This window comes from Panthera uncia, chromosome X (genome assembly GCF_023721935.1).
Source record: "Panthera uncia isolate 11264 chromosome X, Puncia_PCG_1.0, whole genome shotgun sequence".
NCBI lineage: Eukaryota > Metazoa > Chordata > Mammalia > Carnivora > Felidae > Panthera > Panthera uncia.
In genome coordinates, this window is record NC_064817.1 from 105,568,495 (window position 1) to 105,580,342 (window position 11,848).

An 11,848-nucleotide genomic window follows, 5' to 3' on the forward strand; every position below is an offset into this window, starting at 1 on the left:
TCTTAATCTATTTGGGTTGTTTGAACCATGCTTCTTTTAAAAACAACTAGTCTCTCACAAAACGCGACATTTTGGGGTGGGCCTTTATGTTGTGGTCCCAAAACACGGATTACGCCCCACTCCTATTATTTCTATTCCTCTGCCTGGCAATTCTTTCAAAGCCCCCTGAACTGCGCATGTGATTAGCATATTCATGAGACAACCGATTCAGCTATGTTAATTAGCAGTTCTCCTTAAAAAAAAAAAAGAAAGAAAAAGAAAAAAAATCCCAGAACTCGCCAAGAGGGGGAGCAGCCAGCTCTGTCACTATCGCTTCCCGGCTCTGGGTGTCTGGATTTCTGGCACCGAACATCATAAGTTAAAGAGTGGACAGGGAAGATTACAGTGTGGAAAAATAAAGAGGTGGAACCTTAGACTCAGATGTGCAGGTTTAAAATGTGAGAAACCCGAGAATTCTGTGGGGGAGATGCGCTGCCTGAACGTGTACCTCTGTACCTCACTCGAGCCTGAGAACACATACCTGCACACAGTTGACAACTTAAAATAGGATTTACAGGGGGGCCTGGGTGGCTCGGTCTGTTAAGCGACCGACTCTTGATTTTGGCTCAGGTCATGTCACGGTCCTTGGGATCGAGCCCCATGTTGGGCTGTGCACTGACAGCGTGGTGCCTGCTTCAGGTTTTCTCTCTCTCTCTCTCTCTCTCTCTCTCTCTCTCTCTCCCACACACACACACACACACACACACTAAATTCTCTAAACTCTAAAAAATGAATTTACAGACTGTATAATCTCTTCAGATGGGCAAACAACAGAAAACTAAACGTGTAGAACAAAAAGAAAAAGCCTTTAGGGATGAGGGAACTGGCTTCGAAACACCACATTTGGCACCTGAACTCCGGAGCTTCTCAAGGCGGAATGATGGAAACTTGGGATAATGGGACGGTCTCTGGTTAATGAAGGCTAATCCCCTAAAAAGCCTACAAATCTTGTTTTTGTTGAAAAGTTTATAACAAGCAATTGTTCCTGTCTTAGAAAGAAGTGGGTATCTCATAAACAAGACTAAAGGTTTTAAGTTGCCTGTGCTCGGGGTCACCACTTTAATTTTTTTTATGTTTGTTTATTTTTCAGAGACAGAGGGAGAGAGAGAGCGGGGCAGGGGCAGAGAGAGAGAGAGAGAGAGAGAGGGAGGGAGGCACAGAATCCGAAGCAGGCTCCAGGCTCTGAGCGGTCAGCACAGGGCCCGATGTGGGGCTCGAACTCCTGAACCACGAGATCATGGCCTGAGCCGAAGTCGGACACTTAACCAACTGAGCCACGCAGGCGCCCCTAAATTTACACCATAAGCTTGGAAATAGCAAAAGATGCTCCTTTGAAGTTGCTTGACCTTGTACGTTCCCATGTGTCCCTTTCCTATTTCCTCAGGACTCACCCTCAGCCTTCTTTATACCACCTTGCAGCCCCATCATGGTTCTCCAGCTGCCATCCTGCTGCTCGGTCCAACCTTCTCTCTTCCATTCACCCCAAGAACCTCGGGCTTGTCCTTTACAACGGTGTGGACAACTCTTTGAGCAAAGCACCCTGCCCTAGGATTTCTGAGCATCAAGACAACCTCTATACGATTTTACTCACCATCATCTTTAGGCCTGAGGAGTGTTAGCAGTTCCTAACGGCCATCCTTAAAAATCAGTCAACAAACACAGCACACCCACGTGAGGCTTACGGTTTCTTGGATAGCAGTGAACTGACGTTTTACCATAAAAAAGCATTTCATTATCTCAGAAAACCCAAATTAGAGGAAATAGGCAACATATCCCAGACCTGTTCTGATCGCCAGACCAAACACATTTCAACTACTATTCCCTCAAAAGAAATTTAATCTGTTCTCACTACCTTTATTGTCTATGCCATAGTTGAAGTTAGAAGAAACAAACTAGAGTTTCATAATCATTTTCATGACCAGTTTTGAAACTGATACAGTATTATTAAAACATTTATTGAATGTGAAACCTGGTAGGGAAGGGCAAGAGAAACGTTTCTCTGTAATTTTTTTTAATGTTTTTATTTATTTTTGAGACAGAGAGAGACAGAGCATGAGCAGGGGAGGGGCAGAGAGAGAGGGAGACACAGACTCTGAAGCAGGCTCCAGTCTCTGAGCTGTCGGTACAGAGCCCGACGCGGGCTCTCGAACTCACAGACTGTGAGATCATGACCCGAGCTGAAGTCGGACATTTAACCGACTGAGCCACCCAGGCGCCCCTGTTTTCTTCTCTGTAATTTTTGAAAAAACTTCTATTAACACTTACTGGTGGTGTTTCTCTGTGTGGCTTCTTCAAAACTACACGTTGGAATCATATGAGTAATGCCACAAAACCATGAGGAGCGAGAAGGGGAAAGAATAGCTAAACCAGCAGGCCTGGAGGCGAGAGAGGTCACTAACGTCTGTGGCCTCATACCAGGAAGAGACAGGTCTAACAGGAAATGGGGCAACTTGGAGGTGGCGGAACTTGAAAACCGCTTTATCTCCAACTCCATCATGCTGCCAACAGGTTAGTTGTTTGTAAAGAGCAGGACTTTTTCCTTCTAAATGACATGATAAAACCCCAAGGGGTCATTTTTTTTTTGGTATCAGCAGCTCAAGTTTTCAAAGATGGCTATCTGATTATCTTTCTAGGTATTGTCCTCAACGTTAAAGAAAATGCTTGGGTTACTGTGCTGAATGAGAAATGCCATAGTCAAGCAAATACCAGTCTTTCTAATAATTATAATAATAATTTATATAAAAATAAATATAATAATTATAATTAATATAATATAAATAATTTGTATAATAATAATAATAATTAGACCACCAATATAGACAGAGGTGGTCTAATGATGTCTTTTGATATCAACACCCATCTCTGCGTGGTATTAGCATGTTGTTAAGTACTCTTTATAGTTACAACATGTGCGGTGAGTGGGGTACTGGCTAATACACAGGAAAGAGATATAAAAACATTTGTATCCAGGGGCACCTGGGTGGCTCAGTCAGTTAAGCGTCCGACTTCGGCTCAGGTCATGATCTCACGGTTTGTGAGTTCGAGCCCCGCGTCGGGCTCTGTGCTGACAGCTCGGAGCCTGGAGCCTGGAGCCTGCTTTGGATCCTGTGTCTCCTTCGCTCCCTGCCCCTCCCTAACTTGTGCTCTCTCTGTCTCTCAAAAAATAAACAAATGTAAAAAAAAATTAAAAAAGAAAACATTTCTATCCATCCAGGAAAAAGGAGGACATAAAATTAAGACTGAACCCAATTTTGCACAGCAACTGTCGGTAAAATGGGTACGAAAAATGGTATGCTATGTAGGGAAAACTTTAGTTCAACTACGTTACAAATTAAATATGCTCTCATGGTCTAGCCTGAGAACCCAACACTTATTAAATCGGTTATAAGTTTCAAATAACAAATCTCGAAGCCAACATTTGAAATACAACCTGTTCTTTAGCTAGGGACTGCCTTATCAGCTATATAAATCTAATTTCATCCAACTTCTCACCATGGTAACAAGCCCTTTGCAGAAATACTCAAAGACATTTCACATCTCGAAAATTTGCCTTGTACTTCTTCACCACACATAATGTCAAGAAAAGCACGCTTCAAAGGTACTATGTAATTAGAATGGCCTTTAAAACAGGCACAAAGACAACCATTCCTATGAAACTTAAACCTACTTCATAATAATCTTCAGACTGTGTACAGAGCACCAGAGAAAAGAATCCTGAGGGGTTTGGGATCCCACACTCCCTGGGTTTTAAAGTCTGTTATCGGTAGCGTTGCCTCCGATGTGATTGAAGCGTCTCTCATTTGGACCCTATTGGCTAGTTGTTCACTATTAAAAGAAAGTGCGCCTATGAGTTTATGTTTGGCACAGGGGACCGAAATGGGTTTGGTCATGACTTTACGTGGACAGACCACACCAAAGTGCCAGCTGAGAGACGAGGCCCAGCTTAACAGCAATTATAAATATAGTAGCTACTTCTGGGTCATCGCTGCATGGAAACCCAAGAGCTGAGTTTTAATCCTATCTGTGTACCACAGGGCTTCTAGGAATTCTAGTGGTCTCGGAGGAATCCAGTTTGAAATCTAATTGGAAATCCAGCATCTGCAGAATCTCTCTGGTTATGGTAAGTTTTCAGACGCCTGCTTTTTATTAGGGAGGTTTTTTTGTTTTGTTTTTTTTTTAAAGTAACTTGCGTCAACGACGCTATTTTGCGCTCACCCAAGAAAATAAATGAAAGCCTTTCAATTAAACTACGCTAATCTTTTTGTCTCCTTGTGACCATATTTCCATAATGCCTACCATACCGATTCTAGAGCATCCAGAAGGGCGCTAGCAATGACACTGGAGGACTAACTCGCCCCTAGGATCCAACAAGGAGAGTGTCTTCGGAGAAGGCAGGGGAGCTCTGAAAAAGCAATTGGACAAACTGAACTGTCACCTCGAAAATGTGACTCGAATAAAAGGGAAAGACCAATCCAAGAGCAAAGCACGTCGATGCTTACTTGGACCAGACTTCCAAAACCTACCATCAAACTTCTTGTAACGGGAAGCAAAGATGGCTTGCAAACGATCGCACTGTTCGCTGACCACACTTTTGAAATCATCTTTACTTTGCAGGCTGTATTTCTCCTCCATCTCCTGAGAGCAGCAGGTATAACCCTGAGGACAGATCTTCAAATGATCACCTGGAAGATAAAACGGAAGACAATCAAGCTCCATTATCATTCATCAAGGCCAAGAGGGAAGAGTTTGGCTCAAGTGCACACTCTCTGCTTCGTTTCCACCTGTGAGGTTCCTGCAAAGGCCTAGGCATCATGTGTATCTGAAAAGTTTTACTAAACTAAAAACATAGCGGGGGGGGGGGGGGGGGGGGGGGGTGGCTGGCTCAATGGGTAGAGCACGCGACTCTTGATCTCAGGGTTGAGTTCAAGCCCCACTTTGGGGGTAGAGTTTACTTAAAGAAAAAAAAAAAAACTAAAAACATCCATTCTGTTATGGGAAAGCGAAAATAATAAAGCCACCTACAAAAGACAAAAACTTTTGATTCAGGAACATTGCTACACTACAGGAAAATCGGTGCTGCCAATAAACATTATCGTTCAATATCAACCAAAGTCTTTTTTTTTTTTATATATAAACTATTCAAGATTCTATGAGGCATAAGTTTTTCTAGCTTTTCTGAGTTTACATTCCAAGAGGGGGTACCTTAAGGAAGAATGATTTCTAAAATACATGACAGCCGAAAACTGAGCAAATACACCAGCGGTAGTTATACTGAGGAGAAGCAAAGGGATAAGTGGATTTCAAGGGGTTGTCAACCAAGAGGAAATAATGCGAGTTCACACTGGATAATTTCAGGCTATGATAAGTCACAAAGGGTAATGGCAGGTGATCTTCAAACTTCAGGTTTTCTTGTCCGGCACCCTCTATGCAGTTGTTAGACACTGTGTGACCTTATGATACTGGGATGTGTAGCCACTCATCCCAATATAGACTAATGGCATCTGATAAATATAATCTTTATGTAGTGATATAGCCCTGAGAGTCAAGAGAAATGTCAAAGACGCCATCACTCCACAGCAGCTCAGACACACAGAGTATCTCCCTCCCCTATACCAACTAGGTTCTGCTTGTGGTTCGGACTGGACGGTGTGGAGGGCTTTTTTTTTTATGTTTATTTATTTTATGAGAGAGGGAGAGAGCACACGCGCAGGCGAGGAGCAGAGAGAGATGGGGAGAGAGAGAAGCCCAAGCAGGCTCTGCATCATCAGTGTGGAGCCCGATGTAGGGACCGTTTGTAACTCTGAGATCACGACCTCAGTCAAAAATCAAGAGTTGGACGCTTAACTGAATGAGCCACCCAGGTACCCCTGGAGGGCTTTTTTTTTTTTTTTTTAAATAGACCCCAAAGTTCACCCACACCTTGTTCCTTCGGCCACAGAACAAAAATGTGCTTTGCAGAGACCATAGCTCTTCCTCCTAATGACCAAGAGATGCGGTGTCATTGAAAACTAAACCCAAACAGGTACCACCCCTGGAGTTGCTCCACAAATCGGTGTGACCGAATTTTTACAGAGGTTTACAAGGATTCACTGCCACTGTTCCTTCTGCTATTGCTGTCCATGTTCCATGTAAGATGAGGGGTCTGGGAAAAAAATCAAGATCTCAGGAACTCAGGAACTGAGTATATTGAAGACACGCGCACTTGTCAATGGTAAGTGTGTACAATAAATAAAGGGCCGTAGAATGATGAGCAGATCAAACAAGCAACGGGAAATGAACCGGACCGTGCGCTGGCCATTGCTGCTTCTTGGCTGCGTGTGCTTAGAAGTTAAGTCTTCACCTAAGACAGATGCCAATGTGGCCTCGGGGAGGTGGGGGATTTCAGATAAAATGGAGTTAAGGAACTTAATTTGACTAAACTAGGACTGTCAACTGCACGTATGCAAACAATTACATGATCATATATATTCCTGATCATTCTTCCTTCCTGGCAATTAACAAGCAGGGAGAATGTTACTGCCACACAAAAAGGGGTGTGCGGTATTAAAAGACTATTTAATAGAGAAGGCGGAAGGGAAACAATCTTCAAACAGCTTCCTCATCCAGAAACTGCTAAAAGTTCCTTTTGGCATTTTTGAAACCCTTGGTCAACAGATAAATCTAACAAAAAATGTGTGTGTTGCGGGGGTGGGGGGGTTGTGTATAAGAGTTTAGAAGCTTAGATCTCATTAGTCGAAGAAGAAGGTTGCTAAGGCTCAGTTTTCTGCAAACACCTTTGTTACAACCAAAAACAAAACTCCCTCTTTGCTGGCTTAACAAGTTCACAGCAGGCCTTTGGTGCTGAGACACATAATTAACAGAGAGATACCCAGTGGTCTCCAGGTTTCAGGGTTGAGGATTTCCCCCCAATATAGTCCCAACGTGTGAAATAATATGAAGAACCCCAACTAGTACAGTACTTGCTGTGGTTGCATTAAATAATCCATCACACTTACACCCCACATAGAAAATTAATTGGAATGCTCAGAATGAGAACTTAAGACACGCAGGGCTATATAAATGAATTATAATAAGGGAGCAGCTACTCTTTAAGACTGTCACAGGCTAAAATTCATCACACGCTGGTTTTCGAATGCATGCAAAGAGTCCATTGGGGTATGCACTGCATTTCCGAGGCAAAACAATTCATGAGTTTGGAAAACAATCTATGTTCACCGGATCTTAACAGGGTTCACATATATAATAAACAAAGGGGCCACTTATTGGAGGCTATCAAAATAAGCTTCTAAGTCCAAGGAAAACTACTCCTTTTTCCCAGCCCCAATGCAAGCAGGCAGGCAAACACACACACACACACACACACACACACACACACACACACACCCGAAGCCAGAAAATTCAAAGAGACAGCAGGAAAGAATAATTTTCTACATTTAGGAAGGTGCTAGACATTGAGGGGTTTAAACTGACCCACAGGAATTTTGCACTGAGGAGACACCTTTCAAAAACGGGTAACAGCAATGAAAGTCACCAGCAACCTAAAAGGCCCAGAGTGGCCCATGTACTCTGCCCATTTCACAGCCACCAGGGGCCCTCAGCAAGACTTTACGGAGACCTGTCTACAACAGAACACTGGAATACATATTTGTTCTGGCAATACCTAATAAGGAGTCCACTTTCATTTTAGAGAGGTCTTTCCAGGAAGACTTGGTCTAACAGTAAAAGGCTTGCCTTGTGTCAAGGATGACAACAGGATGGATACTTGGCTAATGCTCCCGCTGGCAAAGTGGTCTTGCCCTCTGTTGCAAAGCAGCCCCTCCAACAGGCCGCTTATTCTGTCGGCATTTCTAAACAGCATTGCTTGAAAATGTAACGTGACGTTCTCGCCCAAAAGCCCTGCCTGAGACACACGCAGTCCAACCCATACCTGGTGAATTAAATCCCAAGCTCAGCGCCATGACCAGTTCCTGCTGATGAGAAGTACGAGGAGGAAAAGGTGGGGGCAGTCTGGGTGCATTTGAAAACGGAATCAGAGCTCGACATTCTGGTCAGAACTTGACCGATGCATTTGATTTTTAAAACCTGCATACTTCTGGGGGCGCCTGGTCAGCTTAGTCGGAAGAGCATGCGACTCTTGATCTCTGGGTCCTCAGTCTGGGCCTCATGTTGGGCGGGGAGATTGCTTAAATAAATACTTAAAAAAAAAAAGTGCATATTTCTACTTTAAGTGCCCAAAATGGTTCCTATTAAAAACCAGAGCACACGTATTATTTCAGAGACGTTGTTTGTCTGAGACATTCCTAAAATGCTGTGTCTGGATGAGAAACGCCTTTTCTTTCTGGAGATCTCCTTTCTAAACCTGGTGATCCCTTTCTCATTTAAGAAAGACGGAGCAACGCTCTCCTTGGGCTGAGAGAGCTGAGCACAGGGACAACAGGATCCAGTATGGGGCAGGCAGACAGCCACTGCAGGGAGGGGGGAGTGCTGAGCACGTGCCCTTTTTTCAAAGGGCCCTGGGTATTTCTGATACATACAATTCCATAAGAATTTTTACTTGAGGGGCTCCTGAGTGGCCCAGTCGGTTCAACATCTGATTTCGGCTCAGGTCATGATCTTGCAGTTTGTGAGTTCGAGTCCTATCAGTGCAGAGCCTGCTTTGGATCCTCGTCTCCCTCCTCTCTACCCCTCCCCAGCTCATGCTCTCTCGCGCTCTCTCTCTCTCTCTGAAAAAGGGATAAACATCTTAAAAAAAGAATGCATTAAAAAAAGAATTATTACGTGAAAGGCTTAAGCAGTAGAACTACAGATGAGCTATGAATAGCTGTGAACCAGTTAATTGTAGTTTCCTCTCTTTCCCTAACTCAGCTTCCTCCATCCATGACCCTTGCTGCAGGTAGGGTTTTCTCCATGTATCTCTTCTGGTCCCTTAAAACTCCCCTGGCGGCTTTCGCTCCTTTCCTCTCCCCATACTGTTCTTTGTTGCTCTACCCCATATCTTCTGACTGCTCAGAATATGAACCTGAAGAGGGTTTTTGTTATATTTGTTGTACTTGTTTCGTTTTCCCTGTTCTTCATTTAAAAAGCAGGTGAGTTGAATGCTTTATGCTTTTCTAAGGAAGCACCTAAATTAAGTTGCTTTTTGTACACGGCCCTTGATTAGCTTTTTTCTTTGTGGGTCAGTGGCCTTCTAAAGAAAACAGGTCCCCTAGCCCTGTCCTTGGAGGCTCGGATGAGATTCAACGAAGCGTGCTTTTTAAAGCTTAACTCTATGTCATTAAAAACAAAACAAAACAAAAAAATCACTCAAAAGAGCCAAACGTTTTTCAATCACACCAGCTCTATGTAATTTCTCTTTAGTCTTGATATCAATGCCTTAGTTTTCGAAGCTGAACAAAGACAATCACAATAAATTACTGCTCAGTCCTGCCGAGCAAGTATTGGCTCCTTTTTGGAAGCGATTCAAATCAACGGTTAAAGAAGTAGACACTGCACGTGAGGCATCTAGCCCGTGCTTTAACGGGACTCCGTGGCGAACAATCTGTGGAAGTGTGCTTTCTCGTTTTCCCTCATCGACCTTCCCCTCACCAAAGGCTGGCTCTGATGTACAAACGGGGTGCAGCTCATGTCAGTGGATTTCGGCTGCTCCTACCCACCTTCCCGTAGAAAATGTTACACGTGGCGGTTAGTTCTCAGGCCAGCTCTCTGCTTATTTACTATCAACTTGACTATTTTTAGCTATATCTTACAACCACTTTCTAGGTCTTTCTCGGAAAATGCCTTTTGAAGTCCAACTAGATGCCAAGAAAATGTCTCTCCAGTGCTCACATATCCGGGCGGAACGGTGATGAAGAATATCTGTAGTCACCGCTAAGGTGTTAGCTTTCTGCACCTGTAGGAGATAAAGTAAGTCTCTCGTAATTAGTCCCCCAGAGTTCGAAAAGGAGGGAACAGCAGCCAGAAACCTTTAAGGGACACAGTGGCAGAGAACCCAGGCTTGCCTACACCGGCATGATTTGTAGGGCAGACATCCTCTGCACCCCAATGTATTTTACCAATAAAACAACCAAATGCTCTCGGTAAATAATAGACACACAAATTGCACCCTAAGGGGAAGGGCTGGCTGCCTTGAGAAGAACAGACTGGAAGGCCCTTTGCAAACTGCAAATGTAAGAGACTAGATAATCTTACATTGGTCTTTCCTGCAGAAACCGAGTGCCTCGCTTGGGTTTTGATGAAAACTTAGCGCTTTACAAGTAGGGGTTTTTAGGAAGTGAATGTAAAAGGTTCCAAATATTTAACACTATTTGCACCTTTCATTCTGCAAGGCTAATGGCAGTCTAGGGCTAAGAAGACTGATGTGGGGATTTCAGGAACTGGGTTTGAGTCTCAGCTGACATGATCCACTGTAGGCTCTTGGGAAGGCTCTTGAGCCTTAAAAAGCCCTTTGTAAACAAGGAAGCATTATGTCAATGTAAAAAGTGCCATGATTGCGGGACCTGGGTGGCTCAGTGGGTTGAGCATCTGACTTCTGCTCAGGTCATGATCTCGCAGTTCTTGAGTTTGAGCCCCACACTGGGCTCTCTGCTGTCAGCGTGGAGCCCACTTCAGAGCCTCCGTCCCCCTCTCTTTCTGCCCCTCCCCTGCTTGCGTTCTCTTTCAAAACTAAACTTTTTTTTTAAGTGCAACCATGAAACAGAAAGGAAGAACATCATTTATGCCCTGATAAGCCACCGAAGTTCTCCATGAAGAGACTTTTCTGACCACTTGTACTAGCTGAGGGACAGGGACCAGGAGGGCAAGCACCCTGTCTCCTCTGGCTAGTTCAGGAAAGTTTCTTATTCCAGCCTGGATTTTAGGGGAGTAAAGAGGGCCAGAAAGGAGGTATTGAATGGCATGCATAAGTGACGGTTTAGTGATGACAACGAAGCACAGACCTCCTAAGGGCCATCAAAAGCAAAGTCCCGGGAGCTAAAGGAGGCCTGATGATGAAATAAAATGTATCCCGGATGGGATCCCGGAAGAAAAGAAAACGATCCTGGGGGAGAACTAAGGAAATCACACAAAAACTTGCAGGTGAAGGTTTAGAGCAGTAGTGATTTTATTTTATTTTGTTTTATTTTATTTTTATTTATTAATTTTTAACATTTATTCATTTTTGAGAGAAAAAGAGCATGAGCAGGGAAGGGGCAGAGAGAGGGAGACACAGAATCTGAAACAGGCTCCAGGCTCTGAGCCGTCAGCACAGAGCCCGACGTCGGCCTCGAACTCACAAATTGTGAGATCCTGACCTAAGCCGAAGTCGGACGCTCAACCCACTGAGCCACCCAGGCGCCCCTATTTTATTATTTTTTTAACATTTATTATTATTTATTATTAAATAATATTAATATTATTATTAAATAATAATTATTTATTTATTTATTTTTGAGAGACAGACAGAGACAGAGCACAAGTGGGGGCAGGGCAGAGAGAGCAGACACAGAATCCGAAGCAGGCTCCAGGCTCTGAGCTGTCAGCACAGAGCCCGACGCGGGGCTCGAACTCACGAACCGTGAGATCATGACCTGAGCCGGAAGTCAGTCGCCCAACTGACTGAGCCACCCGGGCGCCCCAGGCTTATAGCAGTATTATTCATAGTGACCAAATATCCATTGACGGGTGGACAAACAAAATGTGGTATATCCATATGATGGATCATTCAGCCATAAGAAGGAAAGGTATGTGTTACTGCATGGCTGAATCTAAAGAAAATAAAATTAAAAAATGGAATGGAATGGAATGGAATGGAATGGAATGGAATGGAATGGAA

The 11,848-nt window shown here is 43.8% G+C and overlaps 1 protein-coding gene across 1 annotated transcript in view; it reads right to left on the reverse strand.

Annotated features, from left to right (window-relative positions):
* Window positions 1–11,848, reverse strand: part of GPC4 (glypican 4) — a 109,862-nt gene that overhangs the window by 32,944 nt on the left and 65,070 nt on the right. Inside the window, exon 2 of the mRNA XM_049644838.1 lies at window positions 4,563–4,721. Within this exon, the coding sequence (XP_049500795.1) occupies window positions 4,563–4,721 (159 nt within the window). The remainder of the gene's footprint in view (window positions 1–4,562; window positions 4,722–11,848) is intronic.